We start from the raw sequence: 27,340 nt of genomic DNA on the forward strand, positions 1-27,340 counted from the left end.
ATGAGGGAAAGTATGCCTCAGAGAGGTATTAAACTGGCCTGAGGTCACACAGGACTCAGGCAGGGTCTGCTTGCTTTTAGGGTCTGCACTGTTTCCTGCGCCAGCAGCCCTCCCTTCCCTCTCTCAACCTTAGAGAAGACTGGAGAATGTTCAGGTGCTGTCTGCGGGCTCTTTGGGGTCCAGCTGCCAGCCCACTCATTGAAATTTTTATTAGCCCTTGACTTTCAGGTCTCCAGCTTCTTAGGTTACCAGCAAATGGGCCATGCTCCTCCGTTAAGAAATTCTCCCCTCAGTTCACGGCCACCTGGTGGCTCTCCTCCTTCCTCACCCTGCACCCCCTGGAAATCTCCACGAGTATGGATCATGGCCGGAAAAGTGAACACGTGAATGCAGACAGGGGACTGGAAGAATTGCTGTGTGCCCAGAAGCCAATGTGAAGCCCAGAGCCTGGGAGCTTGACTTGGTCAGGGCCCCCGTCCACCACCCCTCGCCTCTCAGCCCTGCCAGGCATGCCACCCTGTGCCCAGAGAGCCATGCAGAAGCCCAAAGGAGCCGTGCTCGGTTTTGAGCTGCAGTACAACAGGAGCACCGACAACCGGGGGCTCTCTCCTCCCTGTGACTCTGCACTCCGGGCCCCGGCACAAGACTCTTCCCTCCCTTGGGGTGTGATTTCTCCATTTGGCAAATGGAGCAGCCTGTAGCGTGCTCCCTCAGGCTCTCCAAATCTGTGAAATGAGGGTGACATTTCCTGTCTTCCTGTCTCCTTCCCCCTTCCGGGCTGTCCTGACAAGCAGGTGCACTAATGGTGGGTAAACAGGCAGGCAATGTTCTGACACAGGGAGGGCTTTTCAATTCTGGCAGAGCAGACAAGCTCGTACACAAATAACTCTGCTACCAGGGAGTGTGTGATAAGGGCCCTAGAAACCTCTTTGCTGCCATAGCCACCTGCTCCTCACGCCTCCCTGCTCCCTGATGACTGCTCTCACACCCAAAAAGTGGGTCAAAATGTAGGGCAGAAGGAATGCCCCCTTGTGTGGTCCCCACCCTACCCAACTGAGTCATGATTGCTATTGGGGCAGAGGTGGAGGAAACTTATGGGGTTAGGGCACGTCTTCGTCCAAAATACAGCCCTGGCCAGTCATTCTCCCTCCCCCAAATGCCCATGGCTCCCTGTTGCCTTCTGGTTATGGTCCAAGTCCCTTAGCTTGGCATTGTCAAGACCCTTCACACCTAGCCCAGGGCCTGGCGCGTAGAAGTGCTCCGTGAGTATCTGGGCGGGGAATGGACCCTTCTCTGGCCCATCCTCCTCCCTGGTGCTCATCCCAGGCGCACGGGACACACTTCAGCCACACCAGGCTGCCTGCTGTCTCCCAAGCACCCCGTGGACTCAGCCACCTCTTCATCCCTGAATGTTCTTCAAGGCCTTTCTCATTGCTGCCTCCTCCCTTGAAGACCTTCCTGCCTTGCCAGACAGAACCACACAATCCCACTTACAAGGTACTATTATTGTGTGAATGGTTAGAAGTGTGGTCTCTAGAGCCAGACCGCCTCGGCTCCAGTGTCTAGCCCTGCCCCTTACTGGCTGTGTGACCTTGGGAAAATTTGACTCTCTCTCTGTGCCTCGGTTTCCCCATTGCTGAAACGGGGATGTAGTCGCACCTCCTCTTAAGGTTGTTGGAGGAACAAATGAGTTCATCTTTATGACACACTTACTTAGAGCAGCAACTGGCACCTGGTTTCTCTCCTGTGTGAGTTTTCTGATGTTGACTGAAGACTGAGTAATATTTGAAGGTCTTCCCACATTCACTGTATTCATAGCATTTTTCCCCACCACGAACTTTCCGATGCTCATAAAGGAATGAACTGTTCCCAGCGCTTCCTCAGTTCACTGGTCGTGAATGCACACTCGCGAATAGTCTCTCCAGGAGGAGGTTCCCGCTGTTGAGTAAGACGCGTTTCGTTTAAATGATTTCCCATAGGCGGCTCATTCATGGGCTTTCTCTCCTATGTGTATTTTCTGACACTGACTTCATGACTTTGGATAAGTTATTTATTGGAGTCTTAGGTCTAAAAAATGGGAATATTTAAATGGAATAACATAATATCTCAAAGCGTGTGAGTTGCTTAGCACTGTACCTGACTCCTAAGGAGAGCTTAGTACACCGTGGTCATCGTGCTTGGTGGCTTTCTCTAACTGGGCTGTATACCAGGGTCATTCATCAGCAGGGACGATGAATTGTTCACCTTAGTGCCCCCAGAGCCTGGCAGTAGTAGGGGCAGTGTGAATGTGGGTAGGTGAGTGGTAAGTGGGAGAACTTTATCAAAGCTGAGCAGGGGCCCATTTTAGATACATCGGTTGTATTCCTGACTCAGCCTGACGGGCTGGGACACTGCCCCTGTGAAGCATTTTCTAAGCCTGGTGCCCATTGATCCTGACAGCCAAAGAGAAGTATAGACAGAAGAAGAAATCTCTAGGGTCTGCTCACCTAGAGCAAAGGATCATCACCAACCACCATCTTTTTAAACCTTCTCCATCCTCACTGTTGACAGTGTTCTCTTAGAGCATTTGTTCATTCAGCAACATTCAACCCATATTTATTTACAGAGCCCCTACTGTGCTCCAAGAACCATGCTGTGCCCTGGGGATCCAGTGTCAATAACACAAATGAGATCTGTGCTCTCATTCATGTTAAGTGAAGCAGAAAGTGAGCAAACAAACCATCACAAAGTGTGGGAGATGCTGTGACTCCCCACTGGGTGTGGGACTTGGAGTCAGGGAAGGCTTCCTGGAGAAAGAAATAGCTGAGCAGAAGACAGCACAGCAGGCCTGGGAGGGATCATATCACAGATTTATGGACTCTGGATTGTAAAATTGCAGAAGGAGAGACTCTAACATCAAAGGATTCAGAGTAATAGGATCCATATTTCTCTACTTTACTAGCAATGTTTTTTTTTTTTTTTTCCAGCCTCTCCTTTCACCAAGACCTGAGACATATCTTGTTAGGGAAAACCTGGCGTCTTTGCAAAGTAATTTATACTTATTATACAACATAGGAAAATAAGATGTATCAAGGAGTGGGTTGGTGGGTGGAGGGAGTCTCCTTCAACCCCCGTTAATATTTAGGCACATTTCCTTTCTTTTCATTTATTTTCAGGGGTTTGTTTTAGTATTTTTTTTTTTTTTTTTTTTTTTTTATTTTTGGGACAGAGAGAGACAAAGCATGAACGGGGGAGGGGCAGAGAGAGAGGGAGACACAGAATCGGAAACAGGCTCCAGGCTCCGAGCCATCGGCCCAGAGCCTGACGCGGGGCTCGAACTCACGGACCGTGAGATCGTGACCTGGCTGAAGTCGGACGCTTAACCGACTGCGCCACCCAGGCGCCCCTTTAGTATTATTTTTTAATTGACATAAAATTAATTTATATACCATTATATTCCGAATTTTTGTATAAAATGTAGTGGTGTGGTTTTTAGTATATTCACAAGATTGAACAACTGTCTAATTCCAGGACATTTAAAAAAATGTCTATTTTGGGCGAGAAAGAGAGAGAGAGAGACAGCAAGAGCAAGCACACACATGCATGTGCAGGGGAGGAGCCGAGAGGGAATGAGAGAGAGTCCCAAGCAGGCTCCACGCTATCGGCCCAGAGCCAGTGACTTGGGGCTTGGCCACTTCACACCATGAGATCATGACCTGAGCCAAAATCAAGAGTTAGATGCTTATCTGGCTGAGCCACCCAGGTGCCCCTAATTTCAGGACATTTTCATCACCCCAAAGAGAAACCCCATACCCATTAGCCGCCACTCCTCATTTCCCCCTCACACCAACCCCGGCAACCACTGATCTGCTTTCTGTCTCTATGTGCTTGTCTGTTCTGGACATTTCCTGTCAATGGAACCACACAAATAGGTGGTCTTTTGTGTCTGACTTCTTTCATGTGACATGTTTTTAAGGTTTGTCCATGTTGTAGCAGGAATCTGTATGCTATCTCCTTTTATAGCTAAATAATATTTCTTTGTGTGGATATACCACATTAAAAATACATTCATCAATTGCTGGACATTTGATTTTCTTCCTCACCCTTTATGACTGTTATGAACAGTGTGTGCTACGAACATTTCTGCACTAGTTTTTGTGTGGGCATCTATTTTCAATTCTTTCAGGTATGTACCTAGGGATAGAATTGCTGGGTCATATGGTAACTGTGTTTCACTTTCGGAGAAACTGCCAAACTGTTTTCCAAAGTGATCCCACCGGGTTGCATTACCACCAACCATGCATGAGGAGGGTTTCAATTTCTCCACATCCTTGATAACACTGTTACTGTCTTCTTTTGGATTGTAGGTATCATAGTGGGTGTGAAGTGACTTTGATTTGCATTTCTCCGATGACTAATAATGTTGAACATCTTTGCATGTGCTTATTGGCCACTTGTTATATCCTCTTTGGAAAAAGGTCTATTCCAATCCATTGCCCATTTTTTTTTAAATTTAAAAAAATAAATGTTTGTTTATTTTTGAGAGAGAGCGAGAGAGTGGGAGAGAGTGAGAGCTGGGTAGGGGTAGAGAGAGAGGGAGACAGAGGATCCAATGCAGGCTCTGTACTTTTGATTCAGAGCCCGAGGTGGGGCTCAAACTCACGAATTGTGAGATCATGACCTGAGCCGGTCACTTAACCGACTGAGCCACCCGGATGCCCCTGCCCATTTTTAATTGGATTGTTTGCCTGTTTATTGTTGAATTATAATACGGTTTTTATATATCCTGCATACTAAACCCTTATCAGATACATGATTTGAGAATATCTTGTCTATTCTAGGCGCTGTCTTTTCACTTTCTTGATAGTGACCTTTGAAGCTTAGAAGGTTTTAGTTTCAATAAAAGCAAGTTTATCTCTTTTTTGTAAGTTGCCTGTGCTTTTGGTGTCATATCTAAGGTTATCATTGCTTGATCCAAGGCCATGTTGATTTACACTTAAGTTTTCTTCTAAGAGTTGCATAGTTATAACTGTTACATTAAGGGCTTTGATCCATTTTGAGTTCATTTTTATATATGGTGTGAGGTGGGGGGGGGTCTAACTTTATTTTATTCTTTCATGTGGATATATAGTTGTCCCTGCATCATTTGTTGAAAGACTGCTTTGCGTTTTTTTCCCCCATTGACTCGTCTTGGCTCCTGTGTCAAAAATCAATTGACCATAAATATATGGGTTTATTTCTAGACTTTCAATTCTGTTCCATTGATTTATGTGTCTATCGTTATGCCAACATCACACACTTTTGATTACTGTAGCTTTGTAGTGACTTTTGAAGTTGGGAGTGTGAGTCCTCTGACTTTATTCTATTTTGTTTTTTCAAGATTGTTTTGGCTATCCTGGGCCTTTGCATTTCCATATGAATTTTAGGGCCAGCCTGTTCATTTCTGGAAAAAAAAAAAAAAAAAAAAGTCCGGCTGAGATTTTAATAGGGATTGCACTAAATCTGTGGATCAATTTTGGAAGTATTGCCACCTTAACATTAAGTCTTCCCATTGTTTCTTTTGGTATTTGTTGAGTATAGGGTTGAGCTCATGCCAGATATATTGTTTTGAATCCTGACTTATTCTGCTTAATATTCTATCATAGGCACTTCCCTGTGTTACAAAAGATGCAAGAATAATTTCAGTGCTATGTAATATTCCATTGTTTGGCTGTACCAAAACCTGTTGGTTTTTGGGTAACCTGTCATGGAAAGTACTTTGTTCTGGTACCTTCATGGCGCAGGCACAGACGGACACTGGGAGGACAGGTGGCTCCCAGAAGGGCAGCAGAATATTAAAATTGATCAGCAAGTATCCCATGCTGCAGGTAGGGAGTGGGACTCATTGGAAAAGCCAACGTGCTGGTTACTGGAGAGCTGACCTGCCTCCCTGCGTGGTAGCACCAGCCTGAGGGAATTAAATCAGGAAACAGGATCCAACCAACTACACAGGCATTGATAGAACATGTTCATTTTATTTATTTTTTTTTTCTCAAAGTTTTTTATTTATTTTTGGGACAGAGAGAGACAGAGCATGAAGGGGGGAGGGGCAGAGAGAGAGGGAGACACAGAATCGGAAACAGGCTCCAGGCTCCGAGCCATCAGCCCAGAGCCTGACGCGGGGCTCGAACTCACGGACCGTGAGATCGTGACCTGGCTGAAGTCGGACGCTTAACCGACTGCGCCACCCAGGCGCCCCAGAACATGTTCATTTTAGACGTGTTTCTCTAGAACAGTGGATTAAAACATTAAAACATTTGCAACATGAAAATTCATCTAACATTGTAACTCAGCTGACCTAAAATGAAAGTTTCACTAAATAATACTTTTTGTATCAGCCCAGAGAAGTGCAGTAACAAACAGCACCCATTTCGCGGTGCGAGAGCTTTCTTTTTCTGTCCTGTTACACACCTATCATGTAGCAGGAGAGCCCTGGTATTCAGTTGACAGAATCCACTCGTTGCTGGTTTCAGCGGCAGTGGAAGGAGGGCAGGGTAGGCAAAAGAAATGGCTCCCCCAATATGTCTACATACTAATGCTTGACACCTTTGAACATGTTATAAATCCTGGCAAAAGGCAAATTACGCGTGCAGATGGAATTAAGGTTGCTAAACCAGTTCACCTCAAATTAGGGAGTCAAATGTACTCATAAAGGTCTTTAAAAATAGAAGAAGGGGGGCAGAAGAGGTCAGAATGAGGCAATATAATAAGAACGCAACCTGCTGCTGTTGGCCTTGAAGACGGAGGAAGAGGCCGTGAGACAAATGTGGGTGGTCTCCAGAGGCTGGAAAGGGTGAGGAAAGAGATTCAGCCCTGGAGTCTCCGGAAAAGAATGTGGCCCAGCCAACATCTTGATTTTAACCCAGTGGGGTACATTTTGAACCTCTGAACTACAAAGCTGTAAGCTAAGTATATGTTGTTTTAAGCCACTAAATTTGTGGCCACTTGTTACAGGCTCCACAGAAAATGAATACACGCACTAGCCCTTAAATGCTTCTGCCCGGAAGTGACATGGGGGCACTTCTAGTCCTATCTCATTGACCAGAGCAAGCCACATGGACATGTCTAATTTCACAGGGCTGGAGAAATTTGCCCAGCCTTAGAGGGAAATGGAATATTGGCAAATATAGTAATATCTACTACACCCTTGTTATCTGTGTCTCATGCTTTTATCTTCTATTCTGTAAGTGCTGGTGGCAACTCTTTAAGTTGATTTCATTATCAGCTAATGGGTTATGACCCCCGATTCCTAAACCCCGCTCTATAAGCCCTCCTCTGCTCAAGCCTCGTGGAACACATGACACACCCTAGACAGAGCTGATTGGTCCGGGCATGGGGCACCTGACCCAAGCTGATCAATCAGATTCCTTTCCTGGGAATTTGGAATTGGGCCATTCAGCCAGTTAACAGTGAGAAGCTGAGCGAGAGGCAGAGTAGAAACAGGGTCGGAGTGAGAGCCACATGCAAGCCAAAATGATGGAGGAGCAGAAAAGCCCTGAGTAAGCAGAGAGAGTTGGTCCCCAGAGACCATGGAGCAGCCTAGCGGAGAGCAGCGTGAGAACATGCAGCCCCAGGGGGAGAGGTGGAGAGAGAGCAACCGCCTCGAGGGCTGATGGCTTCCCCGTTCCTGACTCCAGCACTCCTGCGTTCTGCCTGCGCATCTTTCCCGTGAGATTTTTGTCTCCTTCTCATACTCCCTCCTCCTTTCCTCCAGCCACCCTTGTTGGGTTTCTGTTCTTTGTCTCCAGTGAGCTTTAATTAGCGAGGACACCACTGGTATTTCTCTTAGGAGACCCGGCTTTGACTCTGAGAATCAGGCTGGTGGGGCATGGATGGGTCTCAGGGGTGAGGCAGAGCCAGCCATTCCACAATCCGGAAGTTTGGTTTCGACCACCGTCTTGCACATTTTGTGCTTGCGCTTCGCAGTAGACCAGCAGAAGCCATCCATATGGTGCTGCACAAGGGCAGGGCCCGGTGAACTGGAAGCACCCCCCTCCCCGCCCCGGGGTGGGGTCAGGAAGCCGGTGGGTTGTTTCACGGAGGGCTTGGCTGGGCAGCAGAGTGGAAAGGATGTGGATTTTGGAGACAGAGTTCACCTCTCAGAGCCTGAATTTCCTCATCTCTGAAATGGGATTGTTGAGCGGTCAGCAGTGTTCTGGGAAAAATACTCAGAGGCATGACTAGGGCGGAACAGGTGCTCAGGGTATGGGAAGCTGCTGTTGTTGTTTGAAGAAACCGTCAGAGTCCCAGCTTCCTGAGCAGGTGGCCCCAGGGACTGATTGAGTTATCGGGACATTCCCCACCACTGGCCATGTTTCCTGCCCTTGTTGCCCTCGTTCTCCTTCTTGATCCTTACTCACCCTTTCATCTCTTCCCCCTCCCCTCCCCAGTTCTCATTTCTCCTCTTTTCTGCTTTTCCCCAAAGCTGATGAAAAACACTTGCTTTAGGAAAGCAGCAGTGTTGGCTATAAAGGGCCCAGCCTCTAGACGCAGACGGAATCGGGTCTGAATCCTGACTAGCCTCTTGCTTGCTGTGTGTTCCTGGACAAATGATCAGATGTCTCTGAACCTCAAGTTCCTTATCAGTAAAGTGGGAGTTATAATGCCCATTTCAGAGTGTGTTGTAAGAAACAAGTAGGCACTCAACAAATGCTAGTTCTGTCTTACTGCCCTTTCTCTTTCTGTCCCTCCCTTCTTGACTGTCACTCCTCCCAGGCTGGCCCTCAGCCCCCTCCCGTGGTGAGGGTGCCCCTTGGCCCTCTCAAGGATCACTAGAATGGCCTGCCCTGACTCAGTTATTTCCCTGATTCAGTTATAACTCAGGCATTTGTGATCTCTCCTTTCTGTCAGACCCCAGGCTCTTGAGTTAGACTGAGGTTTCTGAAAGCAGTTGAGGGGTCCCTGTGGCCCTTCTCTGGTCTCCTCCGCAGGTCCACTTAGGAGCTGCTGGTTCAAACCATGTGATCTGTATTGTTTCTCACTTTAGCAACTATTACACCCCAGCTGACTGTGGCATTTTCACACTCCAAACACTGCTAAATATTTATAAGGAGGAGAAAAGCCCAGAACCAGGGGAGGTGGGGGAGAGATGCACCAGGCCCTCCTTACAAGCCAGGCTCAGACCTGTCTGTGGTCCCTTGAGCCCCAGAAGTTGGAGGGGATGCTGTGGAGGCAGCACGGGGCCACCCCCTGACACCCCCCTGGGAGGAGCAACTGTCACTGTGGCACTGTGGGCCTCACCCTGCCTTGCCCTGGATACCTGCTGCGCCCCCTGCCCCTGGGGACCCATGTGGGTTGTGTGGATCCTTCTGGGCCTCTTGTGGGCCTGCTCCGTCCCTCCACTCCATTGCTCTGTTTGTGAGTTTCTCTTTGTGTTCGTTTGTTTGTTTTTTCATCTCTCGTTCCATCTGTTATTTTCATGCCTGCAGGACAGCATCCCTCTCCCCTCCTCTCCCTTCTCCCCTCCCTCCCTGCTCCCTCCCCCAACACCTTCTCTAGTCTCTGAGGCTCTGCCTCTTTCATTTTTTTTCTCTCCTCCCAACAGTGTTGTGAGCAATTCTGGGGCTAGATGATGGGGGCTAGGTGAGGGGGTCTCAAGCTCCCAGGCCCAGCGGGGAGAGAGGATGGGGTGGGGGCGCTGATGGGGACCATAGTGTGCTCTAGAAGGCCCAGCAAGCACTTTGCAAGGGTTGGGGGCCGCGGGTCTGCCTGATGCACATCCAGTGCTCTGCTGTGTGGCCATGGGAACATCTCCTACCTTTCCTGGGCCTCAGTTTTTCATTTGATTCCTTCACTCATTCATTCATTTACTCACTCTATTAATATTTGTTGACTGCTTGCTACCTGCCATGCATGAACACAGATTTATTAAACACCTACCAGGGACGCTGTTCTAGATGCTCAGGTCAGGATATTTCAGTGGAGAAGAAAGACCCCAGACCTCTGCCTCGTGGACCTGACATGTTAGCAGTGCAGACAAGCGTAAATTAGCAAGTCGCTCGTGTAGTAGGTTGGCCAGTGGTGAGTGCTGTGGGAAAGAAAATAGAGCCAGAGGAGGAGAGATGGTGAGAGGGGAGGCCACAGTGAAGCCACGTCACAGAAAGGCATGGGGCTGGCAAGCAGATCTGTTGTGGGGACCATGCCCGGGGGAGTGGACTGCCAGAGCAAAGGCCCTGAGGCAGGTCCCACCCTGGTGTGTTGGAGGCAGTGTGAATGGAGGGGTGAGGGAGAGTGGGAGGTGAGCCCAAGGGTAAAGGAGGCAGGGGACACCACACACAGAAGCTTTTCCGCTGCCTGAGCTGGGAGGACTTTGAGCAAATGAGTGGTATTCTATGACATATCTTTAGAGACTCCCTCAGCCTGCTGCGTGCGGAGGAGGCCGAGGGGCCATGGCCAGATCCCACAAAAGCTGTGACGGCAATAAGGGAGGTTTGGGTGGGCGCCGGAGGTGCTGGGATCTGATTATGCCAGACGCTGTTCTGGCTTTCAAGGCTTGGATGGTGCCTGGAAAGCCCTCCAGGCCCTTGCCCTCTGTCCTGCCCAGGGATGGCCCGCAGGAGCCTTCCCCTGGTGGGATGCGCTAATCCTGGCTTTCTCTTGCTTTCTGTCCGCAGGGTGTTCAAGAAGGCCAGCCCAAATGGAAAGGTGAGTCTGTAACAACCGCACCCCAGCTCCTCCCTGGCCCCAAATGTTTGTCCTGCCTTGGCCACTTGTGTTGCCCATGCAGGACCCCACACTCCCCTGTCTGTCCTTAGGAGCTATCCACCTCAGGGAGAGGGGCCTTTCGGGAAACTTTTCTGTCTGCGGGGGGTAGTTCAACTCCCCCGGACTTTAGGGAGCCACTGCTCTGGTTTGAGATACAGCCTATCATAGACTTCAGTGTGAGTGTGATAATTAGACTAAGCGTCAAGGGCCTCGGGGGCACTGATTCCCCTGGTGTGAGAGGTGCCTGCAGCCTCTCTACTGAACCCTGCCATCACCTAGTTATCCAGGGCAGCTCCCAGGGTCTGTCCTGCTTTCTTTCTTCCCACAGGCCGCAGGCTCCATCCTGCTTTCCTTTCGGTTCAGCAAGTAGATATTACTGACATCATTCCTTGTCTGGTGCAGGCCAAGCCGGCGGGGACTGGGCTAGGGTGTTCCAAGACAAATAAGGCACACCCCGTGCCACTCACAGTCAGATGGGGGAGGCAGGCACAGAAACCGGTCATTTCAATAGGAAATGGCAGGTGTGGGATAAAGTGATGCCCAGGGGCTACGGGACCCAGCCTGGGCAGTCAGGGATGGCTTCTCTAAAAGGGATGCCTTGTCTTCCAGGCAAGACAGGGTGAAAAAGGGCATTGTAGCCATGAACATAATTCACAGGGAGTGTGGGGGAATGAACAGCAATTGAATCTGAGTGCCAGGAGGGAGGCAGGGGGAGCGGGAGCCAAGGTGGGACAGGTTGTAGGGCTCAGGAGCCCGGACTCCTGGGCTGGCAGATAGTACCACGCGTGTTCCCTTGTCTCCCTTCGTGCCCACAGCAGACATCGCCAGTCACTGCTCACCCTTTCCTGCTGAGCCAGGATTCCGCCTTGGAGTCCTTCTCCACCCAGAGCCCCAGGCAGCCCCCATCTATCAGAGTTGGCATTTAGAATGAAATCCATTTGTCATCTTACCTCTGGGCCCTGGGAGCCATTAGAGGGTTTTCAGACGGGAGTGGCATCATTAGATTTGCATTTTAGGATGACTGGTCTGGCCTAAGGAGAGGAGAAGGGCCTGGAGCTTGCGAGGTTGCAGGCCACAGACCATCAAGGGGGCTGGTGCGTCTGGTGTGCCGTCCTCAGTGTTCTCATCTATAAACCAGGAACACTGATAACTTCTTCATTGGGGTTTAGGATAAGCAGGTACTTTCAAAATTGTACAAGGGTTTGTTGATATTAGGGCAGGAGCTCGGGTCCAAGTCCAGTTAGGACTTTAATGTGTGTTAAGGATGGATGGGTGTAGGTGTTTCACAGGCAGCTCCCAGGTTCTCCTCCAGAGCAAGGGCCAGTGGCTTTTCAGGGATGTGTCCCCCAGGCCCACAGCTGCTGACACCCCCTGTGCTTATCTTCCCCAGCTCACTGTGTATCTGGGAAAGCGGGACTTTGTGGACCACATCGACCTCGTGGACCCTGTCGGTGAGTCCCTGCAGAGGCCAGGGAGGAAGGCGGGGGAAGGTGGGGCCGATCCGGCCACTTCTAAAGAGGGTTTGTTAGAGCCACCTAGGAATAGCTCTCAGGTCTCCAGAAGGGCCTGGTTTCAAGAACAGGGTGTAAGCGGTTTCCTGTGTCAGTTGGCAAACATTGACCACATTTACCGAGCAGCCCCGTTCCCTTCAGTGAGGACCATGTGAGGGGAAAGTGTGGGCGGGTTGAGGGGAGAAGCAGGGAGGGTGGCCTGACGATGACGATAGCAGCCGCCACTCAGTATAAGGCTTCTTACACGCCAGACACCTTTAAGTCCTGGCTCCCACTTCCCTCCCCCAAGAAGCCTTCCCTGACTGATACCTCTGGTTGGGGGAGTGCCCTCTCCACTGATTTGTTTACGGAGTCCCTGGTGCTCAGGCACAGAGGGAATACCCATAGTAAAAGGAGGGGAGATGCCCAGCAGGTTCTGGAATGGGGTGGGCATCCCCTGGCCAGGTATCCCTTGGACCTGCCCAGGACCAGGATAGGACCAGGAGCCCTCTGGCACTGACTTCCAGATGTGGCCTCTGAGATTCCCAGAGAGATTGCTGTAAGGCAGCGTCGGGGGAGGGTGGCAGTGGGCCAGAGTTGGGGAGAGAGAATTTTCTTGCTCAGTGGGTATGCGTATGGTTGAGTAAAGTTTGACCAGACGTGACCAGGAATGCCAGGCAAGGAGGTGACCCCTGAGCCAGAGTTTCTGGCTTCCTGGGGTTCTGTGCAGAGAAAATGTCCTTTGTGTCCAGCTGGACTCTACTGGGTCAGGGCCAGGCCATGGGACATTTTCCGTGGTAGCGCATGAGCCAGGCACCAACTAACCCTTTAAACATATCAACTCACTTAGTCTTCGCAGGAGCCCTGTGAGTTTGGTCCTACAGGATCACAAGTCCCGATCTGCAAATCCCAAGTCCAAGAAACTCTGGAAGTCTAAACTTGCTCATACGTTTGACGTGGGATTCACTTAGACGCAAAACCTGACCTGAACCCATAGGGAGCTCTTTACACTTTAGCCTCTTGATGAAGATATCCATGTTTCCCTGCTGAGGTGTTAAGGGATTTGATCATGGGGCCCCAGATCCTGCAGAGGGTATTACAGAACATATGGAAGGTGTACCATGGGGCCTTTCCACAGTTCAGAACCTCTCAATTCTGAAGTATACCTGATCGTAGGGGTTTCGGACCCACATCGTCATCCTTATTAACAGAGAAGAAGCAGAGAGGTAACGTGCCCCAGGCTACCAACTGGATCTGTAAGGCCGGCCTGAGGGCAGGGGTTGGGACATGGTAGTGCTGTCCCCTAGGTGCAGGCCTCCCCATTTCTCTCATGATTCCCAGCAGACAGAAGGTTGGGTTTGGGTTTGGCGTGGTCTTTGGGGCTCAGGAATGTGAGAGGTCAAGTTGGGAGGGTGTGCTCACTCTGTGTCCTTCTTCCAGATGGTGTGGTCCTGGTGGATCCTGAGTATCTCAAGGAGAGGAGAGGTGAGGTGGTGGTCCCCACCTCCAGCCCGTCAAGGGGCCTCCTGTTCCCCGCCGACTTCTAGCCCAGGGCTTCCCTGAGTCCCGGGCAGGACATCAACTAATTTTACGGCCCTTCCCTCCCCAGCCCCCCTGGCTCTTCCCTTTACAGCTCCAACAAGCATCAGAGCAGGTGCCCTGGCCTCCTCTGGCCTGGGGCGGCCCACTTAGGCCCATTTTGGGAGAACCTTTTCAGTGCCCTGAGCACTCTCAACGTCAGTATATCATGACTGCTGCAAGGCTGGGGCTGCCCAACAGGGCAGGAGTTAGGGTCTCATTACAGGAGAGAAAATGGAATCCCAGGGAGGTGAAGGGTTTGTCCAAGGGAGACACTGGGTGGGGGTTGGGCTGGGACAAGACCCCGTGCCTTCCAGATACCACCCAGCCCTTGTTTCCCCCTCCCTCTGCTCTCTCCAGCCAGTCCCTTCATCGGCCCCACCCTCCCAGTCCTGCCAGCCTGTGCCAGCCCTCACCAACCCTGTCAGTCTCCTGTGCTCCTCCTCACTTCCGCTGGCCAGAGTGGGGGGTGGGGAAAGACAGAGCTGGTCCAGCAGTCAGCCCCCACCTCCTCCCAGGGGCCAGACCCGAATGGCTTTCCCAGGTACCCAGTACCCCCATCCCAAGGGCAGCACAGCCCTCCCCACAGGAGCTTCGGGACAGACCTATGAGCTCCAGCTGGGCCGATCCCAGGGCTCAGCTGGTGCTCTGGGGGCTTGCTTGCTGCCCTCCTGGGCCCGTCCTCAGTGCCCCCTGCTCCCACAGTCTATGTGACACTGACCTGCGCCTTCCGCTATGGCCGGGAGGACCTGGATGTCCTGGGCCTGACCTTTCGCAAGGACCTGTTTGTGGCCAACGTGCAGTCCTTCCCGCCGGCCCCTGAGGACAAGAAGCCCCTGACACGGCTGCAGGAGCGCCTCATCAAGAAGCTGGGCGAGCACGCCTACCCTTTCACCTTTGAGGTTAGGGACCGCCAGCCCTCTGGGCAGGCACATGGGGGCAGCTGGGGCGGCAGCTCCATGGCACTCAGTTTCTCAGTGCACATTGGGACCTGGGGCACTGTCACTTACACTACCTGGTAAGTGTCTCTTCTCTGGCCACCACCAGGGGCGGCACCTTACCTCTGGGCTACTCCTTGGACCCTCCTGTGTCCAGGTCATTGGCGGGAGAGAGTGGGGTGGGGAGAGACTGTAGAGAAAGAAGGAGCCCTTTCTCGCCCCTGAGTTATTACAAAGACTGTCTCCTCCCTCAGACCAGCTGCCCACATGGCCTGGCTTCAGCCCGGCTCACAAACCAGGGGTGGCACATAGTGATTTCCCTGCTCTGCCACTTTGCTGAATGGGAAGACTCCCAGATGCTGGATTTTCAAATCTCCTGTTTCTCAGACTCCGATTCTGTGATTCAGTGAAATCCCCTGGCTTGCTGGGAGGTTAGAGCAGGAGAGAGGAAACAGTCATCCTCTCCATGGTAGATGTATTGGTTTCCCGTAGCCGTGTGACAAACCACCGCCAACCTGGTGGGAATTAAACACGGAATTAAAACACAAGTTATCGTCTTACAGTTTGGGAGGTTAGAGATCAAAAATGGGTCTCACTGGGCTGACATCAAGGTGTCAGCAGGGCTGCGTTCTTTTGGGGGCTCTAGGCCTTGCCTTTTCCAGCTTCTGCAGACCACTCACGTTCCCGGGCTCAAAGCCCGCCCCCCTGTCTTCAAAGCCACCAGGAACCGGCCAGTCTTTCTCACAGCCCGACACTCTGACACTGGCTCTCTTGCTTCCTGCTTCCCCCGCCAAGGTCCCTTGTGACCATATCGGACACACCTGGATAATCCCCGATGCTCTCCCCATCTCAAGATCCTTAACGTAACCATATTTGTAAAGTCCCTTTTGCCATGTAAGGTAGCACAGTCACAGGTTTTAGGGATTAGGATGTGGACATCTTTGGAGGGGGGTGGGTATTATTCTACCTATTACAGTCTAGGTGAAACCCTCTAGGTAAAGAAAGACCCTGAAATCCTTGGCTTTACTGGAGGGGCCTCTGGCCCCATGTGGGGCATCCTTGTCATGGTCTGATGGGGGAGACATGGTCTGTCCTCTGGAGCCCCGAGTCTGATGGAAGAGACATGGCCTGTTGCTAGGGCCCCCCGATCTGCTGAATGTGCATGGGGGTGATGGGTGGGTGACATGGGGAGGTCAGTGGTGAATGTGACAGGAGACCTATGCTCGTCTGTTCCCTTAACAGATCCCTCCGAACCTCCCATGCTCTGTGACATTGCAGCCGGGGCCTGAAGACACAGGGAAGGTGGGTCACCTCTCTCGGAGCATTTCTCTGGGTGTAGGACGTTTGTATCCCCAGGGCCCTGGCTTTCTCTCTGCTAGGTGCTGGAACCCTCTGTGTGGAAGCCTCCTCGTGTCTAGGCCACCTCAATACCACCTCAGATAAGCAGCCCCTTCATACAGGGTGGCTGATACTGTGTCATCCCCACCCCCACGTTCAGTTACGTGCAGTCTGTCCCGGGCTTGTTGGCTGTAGCAGAACCAAAATATTCTCCGGACTACCACCCGGCCTCACAACCTCACATGGGGGAGGTGCCTTCGTGGTGGCTTCACAAGTGGGGGAACTGGGGCTCAGAGAGAAGGGACACCTCCAGTGTCACAGGCCCCAGATCTCTGAGCCCCAGTTTCCTCATCTGCAAAATGGAGACAATAGGATGCACCCCCTCATGGGGTTGGGAGGGTGGAGCGAGACACTGAAGCACTGTAGGGTCTGCACACAGTACGTGCTCCCCAAACAGGGGGGCTGAGGCACCCGCTGTTATTGCCGGGTGGCTGCCTTGGTGAGGACAGCCGCCCAGACCAGGCAGGTGTCTGGAGAGTGGAGCCCAGTGAGGGCAGTTTGGGATGTCCAGTGTCGGGGGAGCTGGGAGAGCTCTGCGGGAAGGTCAGATGGGGGAGGCCGCCGCAGATGGAGGCGGCACAGCACTGGGGCTGAGCACAGGGCCCCTGAGTCAGGCTGAGGGGTGGCCGGGCTGTGGGAGTCATGTGTTCCCATCCAGCGTCCTTGTTTGTAAAACGAGAGGGTGGGATGGCTGTGCTGTCGGGACCCTGCCCGCTCCAAGGCCCTGTGGTCAGCAGCCCCTTCCCCTCAGGCCTGTGGTGTGGACTATGAAGTCAAAGCCTTCTGTGCTGAGAACCTGGAGGAGAAGATCCACAAGCGGTGAGAAGGGCACAGCTTCCTCCCGGGTGTGGGCTGCCTGCTGGCAGAGGGAGGGAGACAGGAGCAGCAAAGTCTGAAGAAGAGATAAGTAACAATACCTGGAAGTGTAAGAGGAGGGGCCACACATTCCAGCCTCAGGAACTCTGAGAAGGGCACTCTGGAAGGCCGGCAAGTCATGGAGGGTTTCCTGGGGGAGGTGGCTCAGTAGCCCTGGCTCAGGCCTCATCATTTTTTCCTTTACACCACTGTACCTGCCTCCTCCATCTTCCTCCCTGCCTCTAGTCTTGCCCCGCCAGACTGCATGGCTTTTTATTTTGTTTTGGAAAGAAACACAAGATTCAGATTGTTTTTAACAGTGGACGAGATTTTTCCCAGCCACCCTGGAACCCCCCCCCCCGCCCCCACTTCCCAGTTCTCCTCCTGGGAGGCCATCAGCAGGTGGTGGTTGGGGTGGGTGGGGGGATAGGGGGATGTGGGGTCAGTGGAGGCTTCTAAGCAAGGGAGGGAAGTGGAGTAAGTGAAGCCCCCCCCCCCCCCCCCCCGGGGAAAGTGAGGGTCAGCCCACGTGTCAGAGAAGGTAGTGCTCTCCCAGCCAGGCACAGCCCTGGGCAGACAGTCTAGGCTGGCAGGCGGAAACAGCTGGCCCTGACTTCTGAGCCGGACTGCCCAGCCCTGCTGTCATGCCTGCTCCTCCTCCAGGCAGGCCCTGCCCAGCCTCCTGGTGAGGCTGGTCTCAGCCCCCAACTCTGATGTGCTCTGCCTCCCCAGGCACAATTCCTCCCGGAGGCTGGCTGAGGGAGGGGCTGCAGCTTCCTCGGGCATGGGCTGAGTTTGCCATCTGGTGGCCGAAGGGTGTATTGCAGGCATCTCTATCTTCAGCCTGGGAAACTCCTGAGTTTGGGGAGATGGGACCCTTCTCCCTGGCTTCTGTCTTCCTTTTCTTCTTAAGACCCGAGACCAGGGGAAAGAAAGGAGGTTGTGGGTTTTTGAAGGGGCCTCACCAGACCAAGGAAGAGGAACAACACTGAAGGCCACCACCCTCACCCCACCACCAATGGGACATTTTATGTCCATACTACTACTAACTGCTATTACTAATGATATAGCAACTGTCATTTATCAAGGGCCAATTAAGGGCCAGACACTATTCAGAGTGATGAACGTGTATGAACTAATTTAATCCTCACAGCAACCCTGTGAGGTGGGTGTGGCTATTATTACCATTTTCCAGATGAGGAAGCTGAGACCCAGAGGTTAATTTTCTCAAGGTCATACAGCTAATAAAGGGAGAGCTAAGACCTCAACCCTGGCTATCCAGTTCCAGGGAGTGGAGGTGAGAAACGGGGGTGCTGCTGGCATACCCAGCACGCCACAGACGCTGCCTCACCGGGTCCCATCCCTTCCCAACTCTTGAGCCCTCCCTCATTTCCTCCCTGAGTGCCTGTCACCTTCATTGAGCACCATCTCTTCTCTGGGCCTCCATCTTCCCACTGAGTCTCTGTCCTCTTCACTGGCCAGCATCCCCCTGACTGAATCCATACCCCCCCCACTAAAGCCCATCACCTCTCTGAGCCCCCATTTCTTCATGGGGCCCCTCTGTGTATTTTGATTTAATAGATATTTGGCGGACGTTTGTTAGATGGCAGGCACTGTCGTAGGTGGTGAGAACACAGAAGTGAACACTTCAGATACAAAATGTTGTCCTTAAGGAGCTTATGCTATTAGGTGACATAAGGATGCAGGAAGTGAAAACATAGTCCCTTTCTTGCCATCCTGCTGGCTACCAAGACACAGACCCACATGAAGTGCTTCCATGGGGTAGTTCACTTTGATGGTGTGGGAGTTCAGACCAGGAGATCAAGTGAGCTGATCCAGGAAGGCTTCTTGGAAGAAGAGGTATTTAGCTGGACCTTGAAGAAGGAAGCAAATGAGGGCAGAAGAGGGAAGGGGGTGTTGCAGGCAGGGTCTCAGTGCAAGTGAAGATGCAGAGAAAAGACTAGATGGACCATCAAGGATGATAGTGAGGAAGTGGGGGTAGCTGCGGACACAGTGGGGGAGGATGGAGTGGGGCCAGGTGGCGACTCTGAACACAGGTGGCCTGTGTTAACCTCTGTGGTTTGGACGGATTCTAAGGCCATGGGGAGCTGTGGCAGTCTCTTGAGCAGGAAAGGGAGGATCCCAAGGGAAGTGGATGGAGGCAGGTGACTCTGGCTATCTTTCGCTCTGCCCATTTCCATTAGGAATTCCGTGCGCCTGGTTATCAGGAAGGTTCAGTATGCCCCGGAGAGGCCTGGCCCCCAGCCCACAGCTGAGACCACCAGGCAGTTCCTCATGTCGGACAAGCCCCTGCATCTAGAGGCCTCCCTGGATAAGGAGGTAGGAGGTTTAGACTTGGCAGGGGGTGGGGGCTGCTTTACTGGGGCTGGGACCTCAGATCCCAGGTCTTTCATGGCCTCTTGGGCTCCTTGGGTAGGAGCTTCCGCCCCCAGTCCTAAGGCCACAGGGTTAAGGGAATCTGAGACCTCCCTTGGGGGGATTTGGGGAAGCCTCTGGGGGTCCAAAGGAGCGGCAGAGTGGGGCATGAGCCTGAAGGGTACGATTGACTTTAGAAGTCAGGGTACCTCCCAAAGGGACCTGGGTTCTGGCCATCTCCCCTCACCCCTTCCCCCTTTAGAGGTGTGGACACTGCCCTTTCATCTCTGGGACAGCCAAAGGCAGGTGCTGGGGGCATGATTTGAGATGAGGTCCTTCAGTGAGCTCTTAGAGCTGGTTCCCTCAGTGAGCAGGTCAGCTCTTCCCCACCTTTCTCCTGCTTCTTTTAGACCCTCCTGTGTCTAAAATTCCTGGCACCCATTGTGAGCAGGGACTTGATACATCACTTAGTCCAACCCCTCCATTGAATAGAGGGGGAAGCCGAGGCTTAGACCGGTCCAAGGTCACGCTGCACTCATCCTTCATTACCATTGTTTTATTGCTCTCATTATTTCTGGTGACCACGTCAGGACTGGAGCCAGGACTATCACCTTCTAATTCAATCATCTTTCAAAAATCCCACAAAGGAACTGAACATGCCCAGTGACTTAGCATCAGTGGGAAGTGGCTGATGAACTTGAGGCCAATGTCAGAGTGGACAAAGTCTGGGGAACCCCAGGAAATGTGTGTGGGGCCTCTTCTCTCTCTCCCTATCTAGAGCTTTAATACTCTCTGGTCCAACCCTTCTCCCTTCTTACCCCTCCCAGATCTATTACCATGGAGAACCCATCAGCGTTAATGTTCACGTCACCAACAACACCAACAAGACAGTGAAGAAGATCAAGATCTCGGGTACTCTGGGCACAGGGCCAGCCCAGGGGGGCAGGCAAGAGGGAATCCACCCAAGGGTTGGGGGTAGCTGAAGGTTCTCCCCTTGTGAACTTCTGGCCTGCAGAGAAGCCCAGGGCCTGCTCTAAGCCAAAGGGTAAGGCTTTTGAGGCTAGTAACACAGGCTGCTCGTTGGCCAGGTAATGAGTTTACTGTTTAAGCCACCTACTCTTAGGTTCCCTAGGTTCTGGGCAAAGCTGTCCTTGAGGGAGATGTTTGGTAATGGAAGGAAATGGGTGAGTTTGGGCTACCTCTTAGGTAGAAGACGGGGGTGGTCTCTTGCAGAATCCCCCAGTGCATTCTGGCCATTCCTGGGGCTGAACATCCTCAACTCAAGGGAGCCTGGCTTGCCTGGGAGCTGCACCCCTGGCTCACACCAGCTTGTTTCCCTCTTCCTCCCCAGTGCGCCAGTATGCGGACATCTGCCTTTTCAACACAGCCCAGTACAAGTGCCCTGTGGCCATGGAAGAGGCTGAGTAAGTGAGCACAAGCCCAGCCTTGGATGTGTGGGACTGGGTGGGAAATGAGAAGTCCTGGCTCCAGTTACAGGTGCAGATGGCTCTTTTCCACCTGGTAGAGGGCTGGACCTCAGATTTTCTTGCCACTCACAGCAGCCTTTTAGAAAACATCCACTTGATTTAGCTACAGGAAAATGCATGTGGCAGTCAAGGGAAAGACCTACTTAAACTAGAATGACCAAATTAAAGCTAATGAATCTAAGGGGACTAGGGTCATGACTACACTGTACCAGAAACCTAGATTGAAGGCGATACTTTGCTCTGAGCTTCCTGGCAGCCACAGCAAAGAGGGGAAGGCACTAGGTACGTAGCATTTCTTGTCTGATAAAGGAATAATCCAGCTCATTGGGTAAAAGGGGTTGTATGTGGGAGGGTAGAGAATAATTATATTTAAAAAATTTAGGTTTAACTTAACAGAAGACCATGGGGGAGGGGAAGGGGAAAAGAAGATACAGAGAAGGAGGGAGGCAAACCATAAGAGACTCTTAAATACTGAGAACAAACTGAGGGTTGATGGGGGGTGGGGGAGAGGGGAAAGTAGGTGATGGGCATTGAGGAACGCACCTGTTGGAATGAGCACTGGGTGTTGTATGGAAACCAATTTGACAATAAATTATATTTAATTTAAAAAAATTTAGGTTTGAGGACAGCATGGAATCTTGTCCCAAACCTGTTAGCAGCTAAGTCAAGAGGAGAGATCTCAAGTGAAACATCTTTTCTTACCTAAAGGAAGTAGATGCTCCCAGTAGAAGACACATCTGTTTAGTTTAGTTTTGTTTTGTTTTTTTCCTAGCCCTGCCTCCTTTTGGGAGGCAAGTGCACTTCATGTAATTTTTCATGCTTCTGTGTGTGTGTGTGTGTGTGTGTGTGTGTGTGTGTGTGTGTGTGTTTACATGTAATAGCAATCAGTACTTTTGAAAATTAAAAACGTGTTTTAATGTTACTATGTGATCTTGGAGCTGTTCTGGCTGGGCTGGGGGTGATGGCTGGGGATTGGCTCTTGGTGGGGGGGCGGTATTTCCACACCCGCCTCCCTTCTTCCCAGTGACACAGTGGCACCCAGTTCGACATTCTGCAAGGTCTACACACTGACCCCCTTCCTGGCCAACAACCGAGAGAAGCGGGGCCTCGCCTTGGACGGGAAGCTCAAGCATGAAGACACGAACCTGGCCTCCAGCACCCTGTGAGGACCCACCCTCCCTACTCCCTGCCCCCAGTGGGTCCACACCCACCTATTCCCACCAGTGCCAGTACATGGTGTGGTTACCTTCTCCCCAGGCATTGTCCCTGGCCCATCCTCAGGAGCTTGAACTATAGGGAAGCTGTCCCCTTACTCCCATCCCTATCCAGGGGTGGCCAGAGAGCAAGCTGGGCCCCTAGACCCCGCTCTCTTAGTCAGTGCTGGGCTCTGCTGGCTTGCCTAGGGGAGGGCAACCTGGAGAGACTTCCTGCAGGAGGCAGCAGCTCCTGACCTAGGGTCTACAGTCATATGGGGTGTGTCCCTGAGGCAGAGTAAGGCTGGATTCATCCAGCAGGACAGGATGAATCAGAAGAGGGGTGGGGAGTCTGGGAAAATGTGGACAGTGAGCTGGGCAAGACCAGATGGAAGTATGGCCCTCAAAGGCAGGGGTCCCAGGGCCATATGATCACTCTTGCCTCATGGTCATCACTGACTCTGAGGCTACCTGCTTTAGTGGAGACCTGGGGTGTGGAGAACTCAGCTTGCCCTATCTGCTGAGGTCTGGCCCTTCAGTGGGGCTTTGGCCCGCCTCTGCAGCAGCCCTGCCCGTGACTCCCAGTTGCTCACATGCATGTGCTAGCCACTCACCTCCAAGCTTTTGCCCTCTTCCCCTTCTTCCACCCTGGCTCAAATCCTAACTGACTTCAAGACTTCCAGACTTGAGGGCCCACCTCCTTCAGGGTCTTCCCCGCTACCTCCGCCCCACTGCCTTGCCAACCTCCCTCTTTCTCTCTGAATCCCCTGCCTGGCGAGCCCTTTGTGCCCCACGGGTTGCTGAACAGTGAGAGAAGCAGACTCCGTCTATCTAAGGGTAGAAAGAACCTACAGCGCTGCTGGGAGTCAGGCCCAGGGAGGAAAGGGGCTTGCCAGGTGTGCACAGGGAGTGAATTTCACAACCAGATGTGGGACCCAGGGCTCTAGGTTCCTACCCGCTCAGGGCAAAGCTTACCTTTCTCACATACAGAGCTCTGTTTGCACATGGTGGCTGAGCGGCCCAGGAGAGGGATGGATGGCTGCTGCCCCCACTGCACCCTACCCTACCTTGTCTCATCTACCCAGCCATCCTCCAGGAACCTGCTTCCCCATGTCACCTTGCAGGTTGAGGGAAGGCGCCAACCGGGAGATCCTGGGCATCATTGTTTCCTACAAGGTGAAAGTGAAGCTGGTGGTATCTCGGGGCGGGTAAGTGTTCTAGCCCAGCCCAAGACTCTAAGCGCAGAGGGGGGCATCCCTGACCACCCACAGCCCACTGCCCCATTCTGCCTGTTTGTCGGACCTTTTAGCTGCAGCCACCAAGAGGGTAAACCGAGCTGGAGGACTTCCTGTTTTTTCTCTTCCCCCTTCATGTTCCTTTTCCTCCTCTTCTGCCCCCTTTCCCTCTCCTACTTCAGAGACTTGCAATCCCTTGCCTGCCCTCTCCATGTTTCTCTCTTCCTCCTCCCCCTCCTCCTCTTCTCTATCCCTGTCTGGGCACATGGGGTTGTTGTGTGGGGGAAGATTCCTCAGAGTCTGTGCTGTGGGATCTCCAGAGGGTTCTGTCCCCTCATCACATGTTGGGGCACAGCACCCACCCCTGCTCATGCACATGCTGATCTGCTGAGGACGTGGCTAAAGGGGCTCAGAATCCCAGAGCTGGATTAGGGATGTTCTGACTCCCATTTGACAGATGGGGAAACAGAGGCCCAAACCGTTCTCCACACATTTCCTGAAATCTCCTCCCCTAATCTTAGGTTGTAGGCTGGGTGCTGGGGTCACTGCAGTAGACCAGACACATTCCCTGCCCCGGAGCACAGTCTAGTGGAGGCTCAGACACAACTTCTCCCCACTGAATTGGCCTGCATGTTGTTAGAAACCTAGAATTAGGACTTCTAATTTGTCATAGGGGTTTTTTTTTCTTGTTCATAAATGTCTATGAAAAGATTTGAATGCTAATAGCATTAGACATTGAATCCCCTTTATTACTAGAATGTGCCCACATATTACAGGACATCTCAGAACTGCAAATCCCAAGTCCTGTGCCCTGTGGCTCTTGCAGGATCCACAGTCTGCCTCAAGCTCTTCCTTGAGGAATCCTCGGTGAATCCCAGATTGATTTCTTCTGCCATCAGAGAGGCCTCCCCAGGGCGGGCAGCACAGGGGTCAGTTTTTTTGTCTCCTTTGCAGAAGAGGATCCTCGGGCTTAGTGAGGCCTCCTGTGAGGAGATTTGGCTGAGCTGGGCCTGGATTTCAGTCCCCCAGGCAAGGCTAATGCCGTTTCTGTGTATCTCTGAATGAGGTTACAGCCATGCAGTGGTGGGTGGGAGTGCCTCTCAGGGTCTTCCCTACCCCTGTGGGCAGCAAGGTGGTGAATGAACGTACTTTCTGTTTTCTTCCTTTCTGAACTCTCTCCTGACCACTTCTCCCGCCTCCTCTGACCCACCCAGCCTGTTGGGAGATCTTGCATCCAGGTAAAGTCCCTCCCTTCAACCTGATCGACCCACCTTCCTGGAGGGCCCAGAGATCCAGAAGTGCAGGGCACTGGGTTGGAAGGAATCTTAGCAGTCACTTTCGATTGCCAGACTCAGTCATGTGCTGGGACTAGAACCCTCCCCAAAGGGACTAGGGAGATGCAGTTTCTCCTTTAAAAACCTTGCCCTGTTCTTCCATTCCACCCAAGAGATAAGAACCTCTGCAGACAGCAAGGTCAGCTTCGTTGATCTGGGGAATAGCCCCGTAAAAGTCTGGCATTTTGGAGAAATGCGGGTTTCGTGGCTTCCAAACTTGTACACTAATGGGAATTAACCGCTGGCCATGCACTGCTAAGGAGAGGTCCTGGGGAGATCTGCTCTCCTTGTAGCCAGCTGGATCCACGAGCATTCCCCAAACGGCACATGCTCCACATGCAGTGGTTTTGCCTCCTCCTGTCACAAGATGGCAGTATTGTTCATCCCAAGAAATCATCTATTTGGAGAAGTGAAATTAATTCAATTCAGTTCAGTACAATTCAGCAAAGATTTTCTGAACCCAGGTTTGTGCTCAGCTTTGTGCTACATGCTGAGATCCCACGGAGGAATCAGACACATCCCCTGCCCTTGATCACTCAAGGCCTGCTGGAGTTAATGTCTAGATTCTTCCACCCATATCCTGTATGGCTTTAATGAAGGTTGGCAAACTCATTCTTCCATTCTGATAGTTCACTCTTCCAAGTGAATCTGGAAAAGCAATCCCCTTTGCAAAGAAAGAAAGAAAGAAAGAAAGAAAGAAAGAAAGAAAGAAAGAAAGAAAGAAAGAAAGAAAGAAAGAAAGAAAGAAAAGCCAGACTATTATAATAGCCTATGAATCGCCCATGTTCCCATTGAGGGGAAGTAATGATTCTGGCAGGTACCAGTGTCACAGTTCAGTCAAACCTTTGACCTATATCATTTGCTAGAAGTTCTAGTGGTTCTAGAAGGTAAGCATTGCTCTCCCCATTTTCCAGATGAGCTCAGTGAGACTTGAAGATGTAAAAGTGTCCCTCCCAGACAGTGCTGGGGCTGGGAACAGACCTTTCTGGTTGCACAGCCGGTGTCCCTGCCCACTCTGTTCCACTCTCCCTTCCTCCCCACCAGCTGGGCTCTGGGCAGCAAGGTCAGTGAGATGAGGCTGTGCCTGAAGGTGCTCACTGTTGGCAGGGCCTCCAAGGTGACACCATCCCAAGCTGAGAGGAGAAGGTTTCATGGCTCCTTCTGTAGGAGTGGAGAGCAGAAGATGGATAGGAATCACCACCTCAATTCTGAGCAGTTATCACTCATTGGGCAAAGATGTCAATTATGGAGTCAGAATCTTGTCACTTCCCATTAATAGCTGTGTGGCCTTGTGCAGTATTATTTTTCCTCCTTGTGCCTCGGTTTCCTAGTCTGTATATATGCTATACTAATGGGGTTGTTGTGGAGATTAAAGGAGCTACTCTAGAATAGTCCTTAGCAGAGAGTCAGCACCATATGTCTGCTCTTGTTACTATTCTGTTCATCAGGGCCAAGGGGAGGGAGGTCCTGGTCAGAAGCACTGGGTGTTGGTGGCACCTCCCCCTGTTCTTCCCCACCACCCAGACCCTCCGCCCCTACAGGGCTTCAAGGCTCTATGCACAGTGTAGATAGCCCTGGGGCCTGGGCCAATACAACTTGAATTCGATTAATTGACCTCAGCAGTGCATCATCCAGATGTGGGGGGCTAGGACCACAGGAGCACTTTTATAAGAGTCTCATGGAGATGTTGGAGGTGGGACTGAGTCGGCAGGAAGGGTTGTGTTAGGGAAGGCTGGGCTGGCTGTGGTGATTTGAGGCCTGCATAGTCCCAGGACACCTCTGGGACCACCCAGGGACCAATGTGCACACTGCTCTGGGCAGTCCTTTCCCCACCCCTGTGCCTCCTCCCAGCTCATGAGAATCCAAGGATCCTTCTCAGGAAAAGGGGAGGTTTCCTTTTTTTTTTTTTTTTTGGACCCAGCAGAAAAGGGCTTCTAGTTCACCTCCTAGAGAGAGTAAAGCTCAGAGAGTGGCAGAACTGGGGCCTGAGCAGATTTCCTGCCTTAGCTGAGACCTACCTCCTCTGACCATAAAATAGGGCATTGATAGGGCATTGAGTCTTACAGCCCGAGACTAGGCTCAAGGCTCACTGGGTCTGGGTCTCTGTTTCAGTGATGTGGCCGTGGAACTGCCCTTCACCCTAATGCACCCCAAGCCCAAAGAGGAACCCCCACATCGTGAAGGTGAGCAGGATCTGTGGGTCACTGGAGTGGGAATTTGCAGGTTGCTGACCCCATTCTCCACCAGTGCTGTGTTTCCCCATCATCCCATCTCACTCTGGGTTAGCCTTCAGGCCTGGGTTACCTTTTTCCTCAGCTCCCCAGGATCTGTTGTGAGGCCCACACTCCTCTATTTGCATCTGACTCCCCCAAGAGACAAAGAGGTCTGACTCCTTTGTCCATGGAGAGGCAGGCTGGGAGTGGAAGGGTCAATGACCAGATTGGTCATATTTCCTTAAATCAAAGGCTGTTTGAGTTGAAAGAGACAACTCTATAGTATGTACCACAAAGAAAGAAAAATGTTCTCACAATTAAAGTATCAAATGCCATCGGTTGTAAAACATACCCCAAGTTCAGAGATGTGAAATTGTGAGGGAAAAAAAAAAGGGGGATTGTCGTAACACTTCGTGAAAGCCCCGTACTTAAGAAAAGAATCTAAGTCATGTGGGAGACATGCCAAAGGAGTAGGGTCCAGAGGTTTTTCTGTTCTTCTAGAACTACAAGGGGCCTCCTTG

At 51.8% G+C, this 27,340-nt stretch overlaps 1 protein-coding gene across 6 annotated transcripts in view; it reads left to right on the forward strand.

Annotated features, from left to right (window-relative positions):
- The window catches only part of ARRB1 (arrestin beta 1), a 70,840-nt gene that overhangs the window by 41,050 nt on the left and 2,450 nt on the right, over positions 1–27,340 (forward strand). For 4 of the 6 annotated variants that reach the window (XM_058687737.1, XM_058687739.1, XM_058687734.1 and 1 more), the window contains 13 exons: positions 10,632–10,662; positions 12,113–12,173; positions 13,653–13,697; positions 14,496–14,692; positions 15,971–16,030; positions 16,878–16,945; positions 19,186–19,321; positions 20,185–20,269; positions 20,709–20,781; positions 21,869–22,006; positions 23,162–23,245; positions 24,487–24,510; positions 26,719–26,789. In XM_058687737.1, coding sequence (XP_058543720.1) covers positions 10,632–10,662; positions 12,113–12,173; positions 13,653–13,697; positions 14,496–14,692; positions 15,971–16,030; positions 16,878–16,945; positions 19,186–19,321; positions 20,185–20,269; positions 20,709–20,781; positions 21,869–22,006; positions 23,162–23,245; positions 24,487–24,510; positions 26,719–26,789 — 1,073 coding nt within the window. Of the gene's footprint in view, positions 1–7,347; positions 7,687–10,631; positions 10,663–12,112; positions 12,174–13,652; positions 13,698–14,495; positions 14,693–15,970; positions 16,031–16,877; positions 16,946–19,185; positions 19,322–20,184; positions 20,270–20,708; positions 20,782–21,868; positions 22,007–23,161; positions 23,246–24,486; positions 24,511–26,718; positions 26,790–27,340 lie in introns of those variants that run through there. The other 2 variants (XM_058687735.1, XM_058687738.1) reach the window with 2 other exon arrangements.

This window comes from Neofelis nebulosa, chromosome 10 (assembly GCF_028018385.1).
Source record: "Neofelis nebulosa isolate mNeoNeb1 chromosome 10, mNeoNeb1.pri, whole genome shotgun sequence".
In the NCBI taxonomy this organism is placed as follows: domain Eukaryota; kingdom Metazoa; phylum Chordata; class Mammalia; order Carnivora; family Felidae; genus Neofelis; species Neofelis nebulosa.